We start from the raw sequence: 23,691 nt of genomic DNA, 5'->3' as shown, positions 1-23,691 counted from the left end.
CTCATTTTATACACAATCCCTTGAACATAAACCTTTTTTACATTAGAAACAGTAAACAGACAGTTGCACCTATCACATGTTCAGATACTGAAGCTTATAAAAAAAATATATTTAAAAAGATTATACAACTGCCCCCAGTCTACCTTTCAAGCTTAATGTCTTTGATATGAAGAACCCTTTCATGTACAGCCAGTCTATTTTGGTCACATGAACTGAATACTGAATCCTTCTGCTCGTGTCATCTCTCGTTTTCAAGCTCTCAAACACACACGTTCATTCATATGGAGATCTGCCTAATTTGGTAACCAAATTGGTATCGAGGAAAAAAAACTGTACATCCAAACATACACACATTTACTGCAAATATTTATTTTGGTTAAAAAAATGATTTTAAATCCAAAATAAATAGAATGCAAGGCAGCAGGGAGCTGTCCAAAGCGGTGGTGCTGAATCGATCTGATGACGCACATCATGTCGTCATTGTCGCCTCTACGAAAAACAAAGTCTAATCCCTAAACTATAAATTATGTTATTTTTTTTTTATTAATAGAGGGAATTCGTTGAATAGTGAAGGGTCGAATATTTTTAGTTCGCCAGGTCTAAAAAATCTTCAAATGGTTCTCTATCTTCACATAGATGAAAAAAAAAAAAGTCTTGTGGTTATTAATAGATGAATTTTCCCTTCCTCTTTGCCTCTTCCTCCTCCTTCTCGTCCTCTTCCCTTGGGACTTGAGCATCCTACCCCAGGTAGAAATTGACGTCAGAGCGTTTTCGCAAATTGACGTGTAAGCATCCCTTCCCCTTTCCCGAGTCATTCACTGGTGGCTTTTCCACGCCTGCTTTCAGTTACTTCTTCTACACGGCAGCAGCATCCTCCATTAGAATAATAAAATAAATAGCAGGATTCAAAAAGAAATTCAGACACAACATTCTAACCTATTTATTGACCTTTTTATTGATTTGCATGTTTATGTATTTATTTATTTATCTATTTATTTGCTCCCTCGGTTGAATCCTAAATCGGGTCGCCTGCATTTCTTCATCCGTGCTCTTCAGACTGAAATGGAAGTGAGATGTCGGGCTCCGGCAGTGGCGGTGATGATGCTGCGCGCGACTCTGGCGCTTCTGCTGTGCGTGTTGGGCGCGCGCTCTCAGCGACAGTACCTGAACGAATGGGCCGTGGAGGTACCCGGGGGAATAGACGCTGCCCGGACCATCGCCGACGAGCTCGGCTACGAGTTAGTGCGACAGGTAGGTGGAGTGGAAACCGCGCGTGTTTCATATTACAGCATCGTATATTCATCCGAGTTTGATTTATGCATTGGGGTTTTGCTTGGATTATGCGTGTGTTTTTTTAAAGGTTGATGCATAGAGTTTGGATTGTGGTTGTTTAAGTAATGCACGGGATTTTGTTTCTTTATTGCATGGAATTTTGCATGGATTACACATTGGGTTTTGTTGGGATGATGCATAAAGTCTAGCATTGCTTATACTATACATGGAATATTGTTTGTTTAATGCATGAGGTTTTGTGTGGTTTTGTATGTTTATCAAATCCATGGGATATGGTTTGTTTAATGCTTTTACTTTAGTTTGTTTAATGAGTGTAGTTTTGTTTGTTTAATGCATGGGTTTTATTTGTTTAATGCATCTGGGTTTTTTTTATTTATACACAGGTTTTTGTTTACTTAATGTATGGCCATTTGTTTGGTTTATACATGCTTTTATTTGTTTATTGCATATACATTTGTTTGTTTAATGCATTGAGTTTTGTTTGTTTAATGCATGGAATATTGCTTGTTTAATGCATTGGGTTTTGTTTATTTACTGTATGGGGTTTTGTTTGGTTATACATAGGATTTTGTTTATGTAATGCATAGAATATTGTTTGCTTAATGCATGGGTTTTGTTTGTTTAAAGCATGGGGAGTTTGTTTGTGTAATGCATTGAGTTTTGTTTGATTAATGCTTTATAGAGTAATAGGATTTTGTGGCTATATGTTGGATGACTGTCATTTAATATAGGTAAGTTATGGTTATGTGAACTCATACTGTAGGTAAATTGGAACCATTTTAAGGTGGAGAGTAACTGCATTTCAGTATTGCAATAACCTGTTGTGATCTATGTGCATATCTGACTTTAAGACAATTACAATGGCAAGTATCTGGTTTAAAAGATCCCACAGGTTGCCTTGTGTGGCATCCCAGGAGCTCTCAGCAACTTAAAATACCTTTCCTGGTCTCTGGGGTGGTGCCCTTATTTTGCATTCCATTAATATTTATATTTCATCTGGAAACCTGGATATACTATTGTTTTCAAAAACACTTAAGGTATGATATCTAACTTTAACAGTAAAGTACTTAAGATGAATGTACGCATGCGGATTTCTATGTAAAATATATGTAAAGACACAGAAGGTGAACCCATGATTCCCTCTCTATTCAGCTAGTATCCTTTTATTCCCAGAGTGGAGACTTTATAACTCAAAATTAAATCGTTTTGAGGGGTTTCTGGTGTACGTTTTTCGAAAAAATCTGTACGATTTAATTTTGATTGACAAAAAAAAACTTACATGGGTTTTTATGCCAGGAGTAAATTATTTTCTCTCAAAAAAGGAAGTGAAAAATGGTTAACCAAATTCCAAATCCTCAGGACACTTCATGAGTAAGAATGAATCATCATTAAGTACTTTATTCGCTCCCAATCACTTTATTTTTCTCTTCTTTTTGCAGATTGGGGCCCTAGAGAACCATTATTTATTAAAAAATCACTATCATCCTAGCAGGAACAAAAGAAGTGCACAGCACATTACCAAAAGGCTGTCAGAAGATGACAGGGTAAGAAATCAAAAATTCCTCACTTCTAAACATTTATTTGTAAAGAATATATACATTATACACTGTTGCATTGCCAGAAGTTATTGAAGTTTAAAATATTGAAAGGTGCACCAAAAATCATCCATCCATTTATTCAACAAACCAACAAACAATTCATACATTCCTCCATCTATTCACCCATTTATCCATGCAACAAACAAACCAAGCAGACAATCATCCATTTATTCATCTCTCCATCAATCCATCCATCCACATGTATGCATTTGAGAATATATGTATATGTACACAAATATTGAATGTATTATTGCTTTGTTTTTCTCTGAAGGTGTCTTGGGCAGAGCAGCAGTATGAAATGAAGCGAAGTAAACGTGCTCCTCTAGGGGCAGACTGCAAAGACTGCTCTGTGGACAAACTCTTTGACGACCCCATGTGGAACCAGCAGTGGTACCTGGTGAGTTTCCTTTGTTTGAGTTGACAATCACTCTACTCAACTCAATTTAACATCATACATAAGTACATTTGACATCCATCCATCCATCCATCCATCCATATATACAGTATATATATGGATGGATGGATGGATGGATGGATGGATGGATGGATGGATGGATGGATGGATGGATGGATAGATAGATAGATAGATAGATAGATAGATAGATAGATAGATAGATAGATAGATAGATAGATAGATAGATAGATAGATAGATAGATAGATAGATAGATAGATAGATAGACATAAATATTAGGGAGGATGTTTGTAAGGTCTCGAAAATATAGCAGTAAAATCTTGTTAGAATCCCAGGGGACAGACAGCTGTTTCAAGAAATACAGGAGCTGTTATGCCTTCTGAACCGGAGCTGAAATGTTCTGGTGCCAGGACAGATCCTCAGAGATGTGACCTCCCAAGAACATAAAGCTGGAGACCCTCTCTACATCAATTCCATTGATGTAGATTGAGGAGTTTCTCCTGCTGTTAGATTTCTGAATGTCCAGAATAAGCCCTTTAGTCTTCATGACGTTGAAGGTCAGGTTGTTGGTGGCACCCCACGCTGTCAGGCTTTATATAGTATGTATAATATGCTTGCGGTAACAACAAAAAATTCCAAATAGATCATGGTCATATCAATGAGGGACGGTGTACCTCCATTTCAAAGACATTGGACTTCGGAATCGGAAGGTCATAAGTACAAAACCCAGCACCACTAAACTGCCACTGTTGGGCCCTTGAGCAAGGCCCTTAACTCTTAACTGCTCAGTTGTAATTCGCTCAAAATAAGGTCATCGAGTGTATATTGCCAAATGCAATAATAAATATAAATAAAGGCAATAAAAAATAAGGTTTAAGGAAAATAAAGGAAAGGTTTAGAAATTTAGGGAGTCAATAAAAAAAGAATTCATCTTTTAAAACTGCTGTTTGTTTGTCAGAGTTGTACAACAGAGCAAAGTTCTTCTTTTCTCTGGACTTCATTAGTGGACCAGTGTTTTCCTCTGGGATGTTGCTTCTTAGCTATAGTAGCACAGCATTAGTGCTTCCGTTATAAAGTGGATGCTGAAAGATGTAAGCAGGAGCTTTTTATTCGAACCCAGCAAACAAACTGAAAAAGAAACAGTGTTTGATCAATCACTCAATCCAAACGAAGCAGGGCCATTAAGCTCAAGAACAACGGACAAAACCGGCAGTAAAAACCGAGAGATAAATATAGATCTAGTAACCTTGATGAGATTCACATCAGCAACTAAACCCAATGATTCTGCAGCTTTATTTTATATTTATTCATTATACAGTTGGCAGATGCTTGTATCCAAAATAGCACACTTGGCTAAGACTGGGTTTACCATGTTCAAGGCTGAAAGTGGGACAGAATGGCAATTTGAATTGACAAGCTTATAATCAGCAACCTCATGATACTCATTGGGCCACAACTACCACATTAAGTGACCCCACAACCTCGTTACTCTGAAGGCTGATGCTTTATTCATTAGGTTGTAGAAGATAATGAAATAAATGTTGACAGATAAACAGATACAGACAGATACAGAAAAGAAAAATCCTTGCAAAACCAAACCAACTCAGTTTGTTTTTGCATTGTAAGCCAGAGTCAGAGATGTCCTATTTCTGATAGATATACAGTAACATCCACTCAGGTATTAAGCACTGTCCTGCTTTTCCATCAAATTGAATACTTAATTAATACTATAATACATTTTTACTATATCACAATACTGTTTTTCCTAAATCTGATTGCTCAGAAGGTGTGTCATCTTGACTGTGATATTAGTCCCAGCTAAACACGCTAAACATAAATGAATTAGGATGTTGTTGTTGATATGGTTGTGTTTTCAGTCAGAAGACATTTTAGAAGGAGTTTACAGTTTTATTGGTTTGTTACAGTAACTGGGGACTGTTTTCTGATAGTATGGAAAGCTAAATTTCTACGTTTCATTAACATATCGAGAGATAAAATTCAGATGCTAGTAAGGAAAACACTTCAAGACATGGTGTTAGTTTTCTGCCAGAAGACATTGATTTAGCATTTTTAGAAGGTGTCTCCAGTTTCAGTGGTTTGTAATAGTAGCTTTGTTTAAATTGGGGGTTTTTTTCAGTCATTTAAAAATCTAAAAAAAATTTTTTTCAATGAACTTCAAATCAAGAGAAAAAAATTATGCTAGTAAGGAAAGCAATTCAAGACACAACTTTACAGGAATTGGGCAACAATACACCATCATTGGTAATATTACTTGCATATGGCATGTCCTGCACTTTCCTCCACATAGTGATTGTCATAATTATGTAGTTTACTGTATTGTGGTTTTGGGTTTCTCCTGTTTTATTATACTTTATGACTGTAAAACAGGATATTGGAAAATCTGAGTCACCCATAAAAGGCACGGGACAAAATCAGTTCCCGGAGTCCTGATTAAACACTGAAATAAATTTCCCCTTGACTGGCCATATGTCCATGCATCTTCTCATATTAAACAACTACATCTTTGTTTTGTGAAGGTGTCAGAGCATCTCCAAAACTGCAGTGAGATGTTCCTGGGCTGCAGTGGCCAGTATCTATGAAAAGTGGTCCAGGGAAGGAACAGTGGTGAACCAGCGAATGATTTTCTTTTGTTTTTTTTTTAGTGAAGCTCTTTGTGATTGCCCCACTATTATGATCAAAGCTAAGCAGTTCTTTTTACGGAACCAATTTGCAAACGTGGCCTGGTTTGCGTGGAATGTTCGTGCGCGGTGATGAGCCGCAGTTGTAGCGCAGTGGTGCATAGAGAAAGAAGGGGAGAGGGAGAGAACGAGGATGACGTACGAGGTCTAGAGAAGAGACAGGATGTGCTGAGAAGGAAGGGAGGGCAGAGGAAAACGATCGATTGTCATGTGGTGTTGTGAAGGCAGTACCTCGTGGCACTTGATAATTCAATCAGAGATGACTCACAAGGCGTTTCTCTACCGAATACCGCATGCTGTTATTAAGTGGGTGTGGCGAGTCTAAACATGTATTTGGGTGCAAACATTTTTTTTTCCCCAAATCAAACCATCAGAGAAAAAATGTTCAGGTGGAAGCTGAGAGGTTTTGCTGTGTTTAGGCCTAAAATTTGTTCTATTTTTTCAGAACGAGTGTGTGTGTGTGTGTGTGTGTGTGTGTGTGTGTGTAAACTTTTAATGTGGTCATCCCATGAAAAAAAGAAAATCCTGATACAAGTGGCCATAGACATCATATTTTCTCCCTTCCCCCCTCCCTCAGCTAAGAGATATGCGTTATGAGTCATTGCTAAGGGTTGTGCTTGTGTAACGTTATTGCGTACTCTGTTTTAAAGCTCTTCTTGTTCAAGCCTTCTCTCAGCTCTGAGTCATCAGCGATGCTCGGCGGAGCTTCACATCACCTCCCTTTCCGGTTCATTAACCAATTAAAGCTGACACTAATGAGCTTTCCATGCCGAGCTTTTTACACAAATTACACGTTTTTTATCAAGCAAAGGACTTCCTTTTTGTCCTGTATTGTTGCTGTGATTGCACTTTAGAGCTTCCTATTTCTAGCAGTTAATAATCTGGCTAAAGGTGGAACGTCTTTGTGGCACAGCAAGAGCTGACAATAGTCAAGGAAAAGGTCAACATGGAGAAGATTCTATCTTTCCCTTTGGCTTTGGAGAGGCTAAACAATGGGATTACTATAGAAGCATGTTCAGGCCAAAGTGCTCTACATGCAACCCATATAAAAAAAAGTCACGTCAACATAACGTATGGTTTTTAGATGCTTCACATCTGCTTTCACAACTTTACCTCGATTTTTAATGTATAATATATGTTTTATTTATATTTTTATTTGTGAAATGCTCATTTTACAGCGACCAGGTGTAACTTTATGCCAAGGTTCAGGAATAACATTATAACCACATGCCCAATATTGGCATCAATAAGCCTCGGTCGTCGGTTATGACCCTGTCGCCGGTTCACCACTGTTCCTTCCTTGGACCATTTTTCATAGATAATGATCACTACAGACCAGGAACATCACAAAAGATCTACAGTTTTGGAAATGCTCTGACCCAGTCGTCTAGCCATCACAATTTGGCTCTTGTTAAACTCGCTCAAATCCTTACGCTTGGCCAGTTTTCCTGCTTCTAACACATCAACACTGAGGACAAAATTTTTACTTGCTGCATAATATATCCCACTTACTAACAGCAGCCATGATGAAGAGATAATGTGTTTAAGAAAGTGTAATAAGAAAGGGATGGGTATGGATATGACAGAGATATTGACAGTAGTCCAGATTTAAAGTGTGATTGTGCAGATGCTCTGTATTAAAAAACTCTGGAAAAAATTGAAGTACTGACAAAAATGTTTCACACAAGTTAACGTAAAGAAGTTCGGGCTCTGACATGTACTTTTATTATTACCTGTTTTAGTGTCATGCTGGTAACTGAACCTCACATCATATTAATATATTAATTAAAAGAATTTCAGATTTTGTTGCCTAAATGAATGTATCCAGGCTGAACATCCACCATATAGAACACGAGCAGAGAAAAGATGATGATGATCAGGTGATCAGGAATGTCTCTGTTCTCAGGCATGTTTACGGCACCGACTCCCTCTGTCTCATCCACGTTAACCCCAAACATCTTGTTGCCTTCTGTCTTGCTTGTTGTTAGTTTCGTAAACTAGACTACAACTATGGTGTGTGAGAGCCAGGAACTGATACACCAGTGGTAGATTGAAAAAGCCGCGCAATGACGAGAAAGAGGTTGATGTGCTGAAAATGATGAGTCTGTTTTGAAAATGTAAGGGGTTGAATGTACATATTTGTGTAAAAAATTAAGTAAAAGTAAACGGTCGTTTGAAAAATAAGTAATGAAGTAAAGTACTGATACCAGAAGCACAGTAGAAAAAAGTATTTTATACTTCCCACCTCTGGTGACAATAATTTTCCACACTTCATTATATTAGCAACCTTTAAATGAATTGTTTAGTGTGTGCTCAGCTAACTAATATTTGTTTAGTTATTAGATCTAGTATTTATATTTCTAAAGAGTATATTACTTGTACCTTGGACTTGTACTCTTTGCCATAGCTAGCATAACACACCCTTAGCCACTTCACATCTCTGGTCATGCAAGAGATCACTTTTTGAAACAAAGCAAATTGTCTTAGTAAGAAAATCCTTTCCATAAGTCGATCATGCTACACAGCTTTTGTTTCTGTGTAGCATAAAATTTTACCTCAGGAATTATAAATAGCATTCTGTAATCACATAAACATGATCCAGGTTCACCACATGGCATGGACTTACGGATTTTTTATGTCAACACAATAGCTACAATCCAAAGTTTGGCTTACAGAAGATATTAGCTTATAGTGGTCTACTGGGAATTTTACTCCAGATACTACAGCCATGGAGAAAGCCACATACACATGCTTTACCCTAAAATAACACTACAGTTTATCCTTTCTAACCAATTTCCTCCATCCCCCCTGCCCTGTAGCAAGACACGCGGACGTCGTCATCGTTGCCGAAGCTGGACCTCCATGTGATCCCTGTGTGGAAGAAAGGTATCACGGGTAAAGGCGTGGTCATCACCGTGCTGGATGATGGCCTAGAATGGAATCACACCGACATCTACCCCAATTACGTAAGTGCATCACCATGGCAACAGGCCGCTCCAACGCCACAATATCGTTCGGCTGTTTCTATGGTGACAACGCCCCCCCACACACGCACACCTCAGACAGGCGAATGATTATCTGTAGTAACCGTCTCTGGCGCATGCAGAGGCGTCTAATGAATATTAGCGGACAGAAATGCTTGCACATGGCTGTAATATATTATAGGCTTCTATACAGTAAGAAATACAGACTTATGCGTCAGCGCGTGAATCTCACATCCCTGCATGAGCTGTGTTCTGATATGTTTTCTGTTTACAAACTGCAGAGACTCTTTTCATTCGAGTGAGAGCCTTTTGTGTGTTAGTGAATAGATGGGTTGCAGTCAGAGGCCGCACAAATATACAGACACAAACACACAGACTGAAGGAGGCAGAAATGGAGAGTGAGTCTCTATTTCCACACAGATGGAACTATAGTGTCTGTAATTATCTTTACTCAATCAGAAAGCCTTTAGTGACTGCGCTGTGCCATGATAGGAGTACTCAAGCATTATGTTCTATAATCAATACAGGCTGCTTTCCCAGTCATAGACCGAGCCTCGTCCTGGAGTAAACAGCATCTTATCTGTATCCAGAAAACCCAGAAAAGTGAAGCCAGTTTTACGTTGTAAAATGTATTTGCTTAATTTTACTCTCGCAGATGTAAATTCACGAAACGTAAAGGAAATTGTGAGATCAGTGGCCCCGGAATGCAGAATTTAGCACCATTGTGATAAAACAAAAAAACACTCAGATGAAGGATGAGACTATGAAACCACCAAATGATGCTATGTTAGATAGCTATAAAAAGTCATGTAAATAAGACGAGGTAGTATAAAAAATCTTAAAGACTAGTTTTGTAACACACCAACAGAAGGCAGCACAAGGCCATTCGCACAGTCACAGGGAGCACAGATCTTCATAACGTAGTGTGCCATAATACATCATCCGGTGTACATCGGAAGCTTTGCAACTGGTGCTATTCTGACCAAGTGCATTACCACAACTGCTATTTTTACCACATGCGCACTCTGTCATCGAGGTCTTCCCACTAAGTTTCTTACTACCACACCCAACCTACTTACCGGATTTGGCTCCTTCAGATTTCACCCTCTTTTCAAAGATGAAGATCCAGCTCAAAGGTCGGCGGTTAAATCAGAAACACTATAGCCAACATAGTCTCAAAGCTTGGTAAAGACAAAGGCACAAGGACAAATGAGCATATACTTTAACCTGAATGTCGATTTGGAAGTGCTTTTTATCCTGGTGTGGTGTGGGTGTCTGTAATAAGTAACTGTGAGATAGATGGTCCTTGTTTTTAGGCCGCAGTGATTGTTAGGAAATCGGAGGCAGCGTTGTCTGGAAATGGTCATTTGTAAGACATGACACAAAATTTTAAATGATCTTATAATCATATCATATAAAAATCACAATATAATGTATGTACACATATAAAAGCACAATATAATGTAGCATGAAGAACATGCTATTGCATGGTCTATTATAGAATTCTCAAGTGACAAGTGATAATCTTCAAAGAGAAGTTAAACAGCACAGATACAGCAAGAACAGTATCTGCAGTAGTGGACTGAATTTTATGAAGCTGCAGTCATACTCACCTGTGTTTTCTCTTTGCGGTTGCCATATATGAAACCCAATTTTCTTGCTTTGCCACATAGCAGTTTCTTAAATGCAAAAAAAAAAATCTGTCTCTTTCAGGATCCCGAGGCCAGTTACGATTTCAACGACAACAATCCTGATCCTTTCCCCAGATACGACTCCACCAATGAGAACAAGTGAGTGTCTTAGCGTCATAACTTTCAGCTAAGACCCGGATTAGCACCTGCTAATCAAAAACTAGGACAACCACACAGTGATCGCTGTTGCTGGATGCAGAGTCGACAGCATCAGGGCTGGGAAAATAGTAAATACATTTAAAATAATAATAATAATAATAATAAATAAATAAACACCAGTCGCAACAACATCATTGGCCATTTTGTTTGTTTTGACTTAAATGGGTCATGTGATTACATCTCAATGGTGGTTCAAATTTTCCAATTTGGAGATCATTTTCTCCCTTCCATTTGGACCAAAACACTATTTTGGTGTGAACGAATGCTTTTAAAAAAAGATTTTTATTTTTTTAACATGGACGCAGCCTGAGGAACTGTCAGATATGTGATTCTTTCACCATGCTGACAGTGCTGAGATTTCTACATCTGGGAGATTTCCAGTGTTTCTAGGTTTATAGAAGTTTATAGAGATTGGTTTTAAATTGTTTAAAAAGAGAAAGAAAATCTGGTTTTGAACACACCTACTTCTGGTTAAATATAGATAGATAAATAAATATAGATACTAATAAAATTAATAGAACTGCATTAAACTCTTGCAATGTGGCTCCCATTGTACATGAAATATTATTGTGCATTATGAGCAGTAGATATTCTCCACTGGATTTCATTACAAAACTGCATCATCATGTTAAACATTTATTATAGTCAAAATATCAATGTCTCATTTCTGTGATTCTGGAGAAACATTTGAGCTTCCAAAATCATTCTGTGAAAGTAGAAATGGCAAATGTTGAGCTGTTTGGCAATTAGAAGCTAACATATGTGGTAGAAAAAAGGAAAACAATCATTATTCTCCCACACCAAAGTAGCGTCCAGCATCCCACACATTGCATCTGAGTGACTCATACTGTGCTAGCTAGTGGTCTTGTGTGAACACACACACACACACACGCACACACACACACACACACACACACACACACACACACACACACACACACACATATCTGGGAGTGCTGTTCTGTTAATAGACTTGAAGTACTTCACTATCATTGGCTGTATTGTATAGTGTTTGTCAGCCGTCCAACTACACTTTTTTAGAGTTAATCTAAAAAAAAAAAAGGATTTCACTCATTAATTATTAACCAGTTTGAATTAGCATGTTTTTGCTAATTGAAGTCTAGAAACGGCTTAATGAAAAAAAAAAAAAAAAAGACTATGATCAATGCTTTATGAAGTAGTTATGAAGCACAAAGTTTAAATTCTTAATGTATTCTGCATTTATTAACTTGAGTCATGACAAGAGAATTAAACACGACAAGGCTTGCTGTTGTAAAAAAAAAAAAAAAAAAAAATACAGTAGCTATGAATTTTATTTTGTGTTTTACAACCTAAAGTTTAATGTTACACAGCATCTACGGACAAAAATCAGGAAGACTTTCTTGTGGCTAAAAACTCACCCACTGAACTGGAGACTCCTTGCATGAAATTGATTAAATGAAATGTATCAAAATTGACATAATTAAAGAATATACAGTATAATTTATTGTATTAATCTGAATAAATAACTTTAGAGTAATGCATAGCACCAGTCATAGAAATCTATTTAAATGAGTTGTAAGTATAAAAATTGGAAGCTGAACACAAAAAAAAAGGAATTCTGGAATTCTCAAATTTGATTGGTCAGAGGTTTTCAAATGATTTTCTAGAAGTAAATCAGCTTTTTTTTTTTGTTGAAAATACCACTAGAGCTGCTGTTCTAGAAAATCTATAGAAAACTTCTGACTAATCGGATTTGAGAATTCCATCCAATGCGTTTACATTTATAGCCCATTGAAATATGCAAATTATGTATTCATAAATAAAGTATCAGATCTACATTTTGTTATCCCTCTTGATGTTTGTGCTTCAGACATGGAACAAGATGTGCAGGGGAAATCGCAATGCAAGCAGACAACAACAAATGCGGTGTCGGAGTTGCGTACAACTCGAAAGTCGGAGGTAAGATATTAGACTTTTTTGTTATTTGTGCCTGAAAATGTGTATATTGTATTATACAGAGCTCTCTAAAGAAATTAGTGTCTTTGGATTACAATATAACAGATAAATGATCATTTCTTACCATATCAGCTCTATCAGCCACTAAGTGTCAGCTTTCTAAGTCTAAGATCAATAAGTGATTTTCCAGAATTATATGAGTTACATTTATATTTTTCAGTTCGGTTCAGTTCAACACAAGGAAACAATCCAAAGTGTAAAATTCTTTGCCTTTTCAAAATTTAAAATATTTACCGGTAGCAGAAGGCAAGTTATTTGCCCAAAAGCTGGAGAGTGGTACAACAATGAATGTCTGCAGGCAACAGTGAAGACATGGTGTAGGGTTCTTGCAAGTTTGGAGTGGCATTTCACCAAATGGAGTTTGAGATCTACTCAGAATTAATGGTGTCCTCAAGGCTGAGAAATCCAGGCAGTACCATCAGGGAGGTGTTTGATTGGCCCTAAATTTATTCTGCTGTAGGACAACGACAACAACCTCAAACATACAGTCAATATCATTAAGATCTTTTTTCAGTGTAAAGAAGAACAAGCAGTTCTGGAAGTAATAGTTTGGCCCCCACAGAGCATGGATCTCAAAATCATTGAGTCTGTCTGGGATTACATGAAGAGACAGATAGATTTGAAGCAGCCTACATCCACAGAAAAACTAGTTGGTTAGTTCTGAGATGTTTGGAACAACCAATGTGCTAAGTTTCTTTGCAAACTGTGCAAGTGTATTTTTTCACACTAGACTTTTGTACAAGAAGAATTGAAGAATACATTATACATAAGAACACCATTAAAAATTTCTGAACTTTTTCAGTGGTCCCACCACAAGCAAGTTTGTTTTACATCCAATGTTCACATGGACATACTCGCTCAGTGATTAGAGGGTTTCCTCTTGGTACTTTGTAGTGTCTAGACCATAATGTGTTAATAAGTGTGTGATTGGGCCTTTTGATGTACTAGTTCATAAAGTTCCCCCAAGCCCCGAATTCATTTGGATAGCCTCCTGACTCTGTGTAGGATCAGTGTCAGGAAACATGGATGGATGTGTTTTATAATGTTTCCATTCCCTTCCGCTTTTTGACCCTCAGGTATCCGAATGTTGGATGGAATCGTGACCGATGCCATTGAGGCAAGCTCAATAGGCTTTAACCCCAACCACGTTGACATCTACAGCGCCAGTTGGGGGCCAAATGATGACGGCAAAACCGTAGAGGGGCCGGGTCGCCTGGCACAGAAAGCGTTCGAGTATGGCATCCAGAAGGTTAGAAATCATATTTAAATGTATAGCCACTTTGTTGTACATATATGACACTAAAATCATTCACCTGTATATATTATTAATACACCAAGAAATTGTGAATGAGGTTTTAGGTTTAGGAAAATCTTCATTGGCTTGGTGTCCTCAGGGTCGTGGTGGAAAGGGCTCCATCTTTGTTTGGGCGTCGGGTAACGGTGGGCGTCAGGGTGATAACTGTGATTGTGACGGGTACACGGACAGCATCTTCACCATCTCCATCAGCAGTGCGTCACAGCAGGGCCTGTCGCCCTGGTACGCTGAGAAATGCTCATCCACCCTCGCTACAGCCTACAGCAGTGGAGACTACACTGACCAGAGGATTGTGAGTCACTAAACCACATATACTCAGGACTCATAGTGGGTCTGATTACAACGATTGGGATGTATTTAGTGATAGAGACTAGGAATATACATGGAAATGTAGTATTTTGATCACAAAATCAGGCACATTTAACAAACAGTTCCTTCGATTTCTGAACCAAAACTGAGACGCCACTAGTTGCTCTTGTTTACGTTTTAATTATAGCCTGACATCCGAAAATATAACTAACTTACATCTTACCAAGCATTGTAGCTGAAAATACTATATTAACAATCTGGTTCTTTGTCCTGTGAATAATTACTAAATGTAATAACATATATTTGCATGCCTTAATCCCATTTTCTCCTTTATTTTACTGCAGACCAGTGCTGACCTTCACAATGAATGCACAGAGACACACACTGGAACATCTGCGTCTGCTCCACTGGCAGCTGGGATATTCGCTCTGGCATTAGAACAGAAGTACGTACAAATATTATCATACCACCGCTTACAATTTCAAATAAAAACACGACTTGTACTGGCACTCGCATTGTGTTTTTCCAGTAACCTAATTTCGAAACATCTGCTCTAACAAGTCAGAAATAAAACAAGATGGAACATGGTGGTGTTGGACAATAATCGAAAGAACACCTTTTATGCCATGGTATTTGGCAGTCTGTCATTCATTCACATACACTATATAGACAAAAGTATTGGGACCCGAATTTTACCACAAAATTGGAGGCACACAATCGTATAGGATTTCAATTTTCCTTTCACTAACACTACGAGATCCGAAACTCTTCCAGCAAATTCACCTCCAAACCATTAGTAGGCTCTTTTTAAAAAATATATACCCTTTATACCCCTAGTTCTGCTAGTTCCCTAATTCTGCTATTTAATATGGCCATGAGGTTAAATAAACTGTAAATGATCTAACAAAAATACTGTATAATTGCTCATAGTTTAGACTGAAGTCTATGTGTCTGAATGTCTCCAGTCCTGATCTAACATGGCGAGACCTGCAGCACTTGGTGGTCTGGACGTCTGAGTTCGATCCTCTGGCGAATAACCCTGGCTGGAAGAGGAACGGCGCGGGTCTCATGGTGAACAGCCGATTCGGTTTCGGCTTGCTCAACGCTAAAGCTCTGGTAGACCTGGCCGATCCCAAAGTGTGGAAGCACGTGCCTGAGAAGAAGCAATGCATCGTGAGGGATGACACCTTCCAGCCGAGGTACAAGGACAGCTGATTGAGATTATCTAATGAGTGACTGTAATATATATTTAATTTGGTATGTGTAGTGTCATGATACATACATTATGTATCACACATTTTCCGGTTGATGTTCTAGGCCTCTGAAGGCAGCAGGAGAGATCAGCATTGAGATACCCACTAAAGCTTGTACTGGCCAGACAAATGCGATTGGCTCATTAGAGCATGTGCAGGTAGAGGCAAGCATTGAGTACACCAGGAGAGGGGACCTCCATATAACGCTTACTTCTCCTTCAGGTAAGATATTCATGCATGTACATGTCTCTGGTCCAGATGCACTACATATTAATGCAAGTTGAACACACTGTGTTTATCCACTTGACTCAGGGACTACTACAGTGCTCTTGGCTGAAAGGGAAAGGGACACTTCGTCTAATGGCTTCAGGAACTGGGCCTTCATGTCTGTGCACACCTGGGGAGAAAATCCTACCGGCACATGGACCCTGAAGATCACCGACACGGTAAATAACAAGCCGGACGTTTTTCTTTATTTAATGTGAATTATGAATTTAGTCCTTAAATCAAACTGATTTTTAAGTCTTTTTTTACCTTTAATAATCACCAAACATTGTTTTAAATAAAAAATTTAAAAACAATAACATGTTTAAAGGTGCAGTATGTGGGGCTGCAAAGGGCCAGCAAATATCTGGTAAATTCCCGAAAACTTTCCGGAAGCTTTTTTTGGGAACTTCGTCTGGGTTTGGGGTTAGGGTTTGGAGTTGGAAAATTTATTGGAATTAATTAGAAATATGGGGATATTTGTATAAACTGCATCATGTGCAAACATAAATATAAACATTTTGTTTTGGTCATAAGCTGACATTCATGCAAATTAATTTATACCAGATGTATATTTATATATTTACTTGGATTTAATTGTTAGTATAATTTTGTTGCACAATAGCTTCAACATAAGTTTATGTAATTTACATGAATACCAAGATAGACATTTTTTTATATTATTTTGTGTGCAGGATTCAAGAAAATATGAATCAAGAAGTTATATTATGTAGGAATGGGGGGGGGGGGGGTTCCCTCAATTTGGCAACTCCAGCAGTATGTCATTCTGTTAGTTGTCTCTAGACATATGATAATGGTTTAAAGATATGTTCACAGTCATCCACACTATTGCTGTGCAAATGATTTTGCGATTACTCTTTTGTTTTACTTGTTTCCTGGCCCAGAAATAGGCTCCACTGATGCTCATCTGCTCAAAGAATTTTTTAATTCGGTTAATTTTTTTCCTTTTTTGTTTTCTCCCCAGTCAGGGCGGATGGAAAATGAAGGGCAGATCCTAAGCTGGAAGCTGATCCTGCACGGGACCTCAGAGAAGCCGGAGCACATGAAAAAGCCGAGAGTGTACACTTCGTACAACGCGGTACAGAACGACCGCAGGGGAGTGGAACACGTGGAGGGCATGATGGAGGTACGAACAATTTACAGTACATTCCTACTGTTTGTAATTGTTTGACACTGGATTTGTTCTGTGTATTAACTGTTTAAAGGTGCGGTTTGTGATTTTATATTTGTTTCTGGACCTTTTCTATGCAATAGATATAATTATTCTCCTGGTTATGGATTTGTATATATATATTTTTCTGGCCCAGAAATGATCTTGGTTCCATCTCTTTTCCTTAAAAGGTGAAGATTGATAGTTTTAATAGAGACTAAGTTAGAGAATAGAGCTCAAATTCAGTCCGTGCACAAGGAATTTGCTTTGCAACTGCAAAATTACAAGTTGCCCCATCAAATTTCTGCAAGGTTTTAATGTGCCCCTTTTAAACATGCTAATTTGTTACTTGTCAAAATTTAATATTGCATTAAATATTCATTATAGGAGGCTACCACTTCTCCCATCAAACCTGAGAATCCCCGGGCTCCAGCTAAAGTCACTTTCTCTACTCCTGACTCTGCTTCTGACCCAGAAGAAAAGCCTGCTTTGTCGCAGTCTTCAACTTCTCCCAGTTTAGCGCTGCTCCAACTTCTCCAGTCAGCTTTTAACAGGCAGACCCCTGCAATATATCCTCACTCCATGGCTTCCCTCGGCCGCGCCGAAACCCGAGACAGGATCTCCAAGCAGAAGTTGCTTGAAGCCATGGACTGGCTCAAACAGGACACAGTTCCTGAGAACAACTTGTACAACGACTACACTGACAACTTCTACAGAGCACAAGCTTATCGGCACAGAGATGACCGGCTGATGCAGGCTCTGTTTGACATGCTTGAAAGAGAGCAGCAGTGAGGTGGTGGAAAGGGGAAAAGAAGGTATGGGAACGATCAAAGGATTAGCCCAGGGGGTAAAAGGTATGTAGTGAATGTAGGTAATAAGGTAATATAAATGATAATGATGCATGATAATGGCAGGGAAGAGTTGTAATGGCAGAAAGTCAGAAGAAGCTTATAGAGAAATCGATGGGAGCCAGGCACAGGATGAGATTCACTCTTACACCTAAGTTTCTGTCATCGTTCTTTCTCATCCGTAATCACGCTGAGGCTTATTTGTGTTTTGTGTATCTCACAGCTACTGTGCTGTACACACAACCGGATCACATCCTTGATCATATATATATATATATATATATATATATATATATATATATATATATATATATATATATATATATATATATATATATTTACATCAATCCAAAAAATGTCAACTTTATACTGAGAATTAGAATTATATTGTATATTTTATGACAAATACAGTTGCTTAGCATATGTATTAATCCCCCCCCCCCCCGCCTTAACCATTTCTATGTGGTATAGTGTTAGAAAGTGAAATTCCCCACAATGCTACCACCGCCACCATGCTTTACTGTAATGCTTTCCTGGGAGATAAGCAGTGTTGTGGTGTGATGAAACATTTTTTTCCAAGGCCAATGTTATAGTTGGTTTCATAGGACCAGAATGCCATTTTTTTCACCTACTCTAATATTCCTTTAAACCAACTCCAAATAGCATTTCACATGGCTTGCCACTCTTCCAAAAAGCCTTGCTACGCTAAGCCTTGGCGGATAGACTTTACTAGATAGAGTCACAATTGCGCCACATACAGCTTGAGATATTTATTTATACGTCTCCAGAACTTTGACCCAGACATATTTTAATCGCTTTTTGGTCTTCATGTTGCTTGTCTGGGTATGTTATCTAATAATCGCAGGTGTATTCCTATTTGACACTTGCACTAACGATGTAACTTCTAATGGTTTCCAAGCCACTAGCTAACATCACACAGCAGCTACCAGCAGGGAATTGTGAGTCAAAAGCGTGCTTCCACTGAGCCATGTGAAAGTGTAGATATGTTTTGGAACTGCTGCTAATGCTGCATCACAGGGCAGTGTAACAGAGTAAGAGAAAAGAAAAGAAAATCTGCTCTTTTTTTCATATATTTGAGCTGATAGATGCCGATGACTGGAGAGCAAGAGAAATGCACTTATACCATCCTGAGACCATAACAACCTTTGTTCAGTTGAGTCCTGGCCACTAACAATAGAGCGAACACATTTTTATTGAACCACTTAGGGGGCTTTGAGGGCAATCGTTGTATGAGAACTAATCTCAAGGCTTTCACAACAACAAGGGAGGGGGGGGGTACTTATGCAACTATACTATTAACATATTTTATTTTTTTCCCACGTGGCAAAACCGTGAAAACCCCTAACCCCCGACATGACCTGAATGTGGTCATTAACTCCAGCTGGATGTACACCGCTGTTTTCCTTCCTGTCATGTGACCTGTGACCATGTCCTTTCTTATTCCCAAACCTCTCTCTGCATTATCGCTGCTTACGTTCTGCTGCTTTCACTGCCACCACTTTCTGCATGCGCTGCCTCAATGAAATATTATACTTTAGAACCTAATGATTAGAGTATTTTATTCAAAATGCAAAAAAATATGATTGTAAAGTTGTGTTGTAAAGCTATTCCGCCTGTCGTACGTTGTTACGTTGCCGAAAGTCTGTTTAATTTCCACAGATTATTAAGGGGGAAAAAATGCCTTAAAACCTTTACAGATATGTATCAAGAGATTCATTCAGTTCTTTATACAGGGTAGATCATTTTCAGAACTTATTATGTATTCTTAATTGCGGTATATTTTGATATACAAGAGTTTATCCATCTTTTGTTTCTGATCCACACTCCTTATTTTCACGCAAGCAGACCATTACAATGTTTCACTTTTCAAGGGCACATGTGCAAAAGGTTTGAAAAGTCCAAACTTGGAACAGTGGGATTTACATATATATATATATATATATATATATATATATATATATATACACAAAGGTTCTTGGACCACCATGGCAATCATGACATACATAAGGGACTATCAGCTCATTTTGTATTTTCAGCAGTCAACAATATGAAATAAAGATTTATTTTTCTATGGATTCTTAGTAATTTATGCACATGAATAAGGGGGAAAAATAGAAGAAAAAAAAAACAACAATCATGTCCTGCAAAATTCCTCAACATCATCTTAACTCCTATTGCAGGGTTTTTTTTTTTTTATGTTATTTGGCTTCAGCATCACTTCAGATCTCAACATGAATAAATGTGACGTATTTATTGTAATAAAGACCTAAAAGTAATTTGTGATTGATGTTGCAATGTTTGCTGATAACGATGCTCAGTGAATCACCTGGATAATATATATATATTTATGAGACAAACCCATTAAAGCTTATGTTTATGGCAGGCGTGGACCTCAAAAGCCTGGTTTAGTTTAAAGTTTGCCTGGTTCTGTGATTGTCGCCCCACTTCTCTTCCAGCTGAGAGAATAGAAAATAATATATATAGTGGAAAAGAAAGAGAAAAAGAACGAGGAACGTTGGCACGCATCCTGTAATTTGATTCATTTTTCAATGTAGTCAGTGTTTATACATGTTGATTGATTCAAGTTGTTTACAAAAGCCAATATAGTTTCAAATATGTATGAATATTATAATATATGGTTTTTTCATCATAATAAACTGTAAAGTTCTCTTGCAAGTGAATGCTTTGTGGTCTGTGTGTAGGATTTTGCAGTGGGTCTTTTTTTATAGGTCTGTGGGTTGACCTATGGTCCTTTATGGTGAAAAAGACACATACACACACACACACACACACACACACACACACACACACACACACACACACACACACACACACACACACACACACACATAGAACACACATAGAAAGCAAAAAAAACACATACAGTCTCAAAGGAGGACTGAAAAGAGCAACTGGAAAACATACTACATGAACAAAAGTTTGTGGACGCCTCACCTGAAGATTCATATATGTTTTTTTGAACACCCCATTCCTCAATTTTATCTTTTAGTAACCTCCACTCTTCTGGGAGGATTTCACTAGATTTTAAAGTCTAGTTGTGGAGATTTGTGAGAATAATTCAGCCACAAGGGTGTTAGTAAAAGCAGGTACTGAAGGAGGTGAGAAGGTGAAGAGGCCTGGGGTGCAGTCAGCATTCACATTCATCCCAAAGGTGTTCAATAGGATTGAGGGGCAGAGCTCTATAGCAGGAGATTGATGTCATGCTGGAACAGGTTTGGGTGTCCTAGCATGGGTCCTCCTAAGTCAAGACAAAATTAAACAAAATTTAATGCGACCACTTATAAAACTGTGTGCCTCCAAATTGCCCAAACAAACAGTTTGGGAAAGAACCACACATGGCTGGAAAAAGTCAAGTGTCCCAATACTTTTAGTGTATTATAGTCTGTGTTTAAATAAAAGCATTATAGTGCCATCTTGTGGTGGATACATAAGAATGCTTGCAATGAATTTCAAAGCAAATTCCATGTCATATACAGTAATTATACACAGACTGACTAGCAGTGACATGCTTATGCCTACTCCATGACATAAAAAGCATAAAAGGAGAGAACGGAAAAAAAAGCGAACATGGCATAAACATATGTAGCAGTATTAACTTTCACATCCTGGAGAGGCTCAAACGGTATGACTTACAATTATACGTACATACATAACACGCCAACAGATCTATTCTGACCATGTGCGCACTCACATGTGAGTTTCTCTCTGTAAACAACATAATATCAATATGGCACCATTGCGGAGATCCAGCGCTTCCAGGACACGTGCCAGAAGTGGCAGGAACGCTGGGAGCGCTGTATTGCTGTGCAAGAGGAATATTTTGAAGGTGATAGTGTGTAAACTAGTCTTGAGACTTTTTCACACCACCTCATATGTGATTTGATTGATGATTCTGGTGCTAATTTGTTATTCCATTAATTCGAGTGAGAATTTAGCTACTAAGTGTCACACAGACATTACAGAAGGGTATTGCTAATGCAGTACCCTCGTAGTTATTGATCTACGAGATGATGAGTGATGGTGTTACTGATATGTGTATGAATTGCTGATGCTTTGGAAGATACGCAGAATGAGAACTGGACAGATGAACTCACTAAAGCGCCGCTGCATCACTCTCTTGAGGGTGCTTAATCCCAATGATTCCACTATCAGCATTTAGGAACCTGATTTTCACTATGAAACTAAACCAATATGTCATTGGATTTACCCAAAATCAAGTTTTAGATACCACTAAAGATTATACTAAAGATCCCTCATTTGCAGTTTCTCTTTTTCATCAGAAATCTGTTCACCAAGATGTTTTAAACATCTGGCAGCTGTGGGTTCGAGCCAGAGTAAATTCCGAAACCTCATCCATTTCAAAACGGCGAGAGGGAAGAAAACGAGTGAAGTAAGCAACAGATGAGAATGTAGCTAAGCATATCAGTAGAAATGCAAAAGGGAAACAAAGCAAAGAGGTGGCAAAGTAAAACGGATTCAAAATAAGGAGACATCAGAGAGAAAAAAGTGAGAAAGATCAAGAGAAAAAAAGAGATATGGCATTGCTCACATCCTGCAGACTGCCTTTAGGTCGGTGAGACTTTGCTCAGCTACATAACCTCACTCCTTCAACTTTTTCCTGGCTTCCTTCCTCATCCAAAGTTGTTCTATTATTCTTTATGCTAGCAATGCTATTAATTAACACTTCTGTTTGGCATTTTCTGTACATAATCATCAACATATTTACACTGGGGTTCATTCCAAGTAGCTGGCAGATCTTGAAAAGTAAAAAAAAAACACATGCATGTGTTCGCTGAGCAACTTGTGAAGACGTATTGAAATGTGCATTCCTTTCACTTCATGCTAGCAGCATGATCCCAGCACATACAAAACATCTTGATACATTGGCCTTTGCGGTGCAACGTATTTTAATGCATGCATGAACATAAGCATGTGCGCTAACGTTTAACACTAGCATCTAATGTCTTGATTTTATTTTATGTTCACTCATATTCATATTTCGGAAGTGCACGCGTGTGTGTTGGGTGTATGTCTTCTCACCAGATCGATTTGTAAGTGTACACTTGGTCACGATTTTGAAATCATTCAAGGCTCCAAAGCCTCTTATCCTACAGGCAAATGTCTGAGCCAAACACACAAAAAGAGTCATTTGTGTCTAGAATAATTTGTCACTGTTTCTCTCATTGAGACACTAAAACGTTCCAGATCCAGATGTCTAACGCTGATAGAAATGATAAACTGTTCACTCAGGGTGGGGAGTGTTTATGCAGACACTGGTTTACTTCTTTTTTAAATACCCTTTCTACCTATTGTATAAATCAAATTGATAAAAATCTCAATCTAATTAAATTAACTTCCAAATCCCAAATAAAAAAATACTCGTAACTATGCAAATCATCCCTTGAAGGAGAATTGTTTGTAAGAATGTAGAACTTGCATTTCTAATATACAATGTAGTTAAGCCATAAAATAGACTACATCTCCAGAAGGATGTGGACACCAGACCATCACTGCAGAGAATTCATTGTGAATATAAATGTAAGGAAAATAAATAAGTCCTTATACATTTATCTCTAATGAGATAGACGCCAGTGGCGACAACGGCAAGAAAAAAAAAAACCCGGAAATGCTATGAGGAAGAAACCATGTGAAGA

At 38.1% G+C, this 23,691-nt stretch overlaps 1 protein-coding gene across 1 annotated transcript; it reads left to right on the top strand.

The window, feature by feature from the left end:
* Window positions 1-730: 730 nt before the first annotated feature.
* On the top strand, window positions 731-20,691 carry pcsk1 (proprotein convertase subtilisin/kexin type 1). Its single transcript, XM_083564063.1, has 15 exons — window positions 731-785; window positions 1,057-1,251; window positions 2,733-2,837; window positions 3,163-3,288; window positions 8,823-8,969; window positions 10,701-10,777; window positions 12,690-12,778; window positions 13,912-14,084; window positions 14,230-14,442; window positions 14,804-14,904; window positions 15,425-15,658; window positions 15,777-15,934; window positions 16,025-16,158; window positions 16,962-17,123; window positions 17,535-20,691. Exons 2-15 carry the CDS (start codon window positions 1,063-1,065, stop codon window positions 17,937-17,939), a joined length of 2,313 nt encoding a protein of 770 aa, XP_083420189.1. The 5' UTR covers window positions 731-785; window positions 1,057-1,062; the 3' UTR covers window positions 17,940-20,691.
* The last annotated feature ends 3,000 nt before the right edge of the window (window positions 20,692-23,691 follow it).

Source organism: Silurus aristotelis (assembly GCF_946808225.1).
Source record: "Silurus aristotelis genome assembly, chromosome: 16".
Taxonomy (NCBI): domain Eukaryota; kingdom Metazoa; phylum Chordata; class Actinopteri; order Siluriformes; family Siluridae; genus Silurus; species Silurus aristotelis.
The sequence above is the reverse complement of the archived record's forward strand: the minus strand, read 5'-3'. Positions and strand labels throughout refer to the sequence as shown.

Coding starts and splice junctions, on each gene's coding strand:
- pcsk1 (XM_083564063.1), top strand. CDS start 1,063: ATGGAAGTGAGATGTCGGGCTCCGGCAGTGGCGGTGATGATGCTGCGC. Junction 14,905..15,424: donor GCTCTGGCATTAGAACAGAA/GTACGTACAAAT, acceptor GAATGTCTCCAG/TCCTGATCTAACATGGCGAG. Junction 15,935..16,024: donor AACGCTTACTTCTCCTTCAG/GTAAGATATTCA, acceptor CACTTGACTCAG/GGACTACTACAGTGCTCTTG.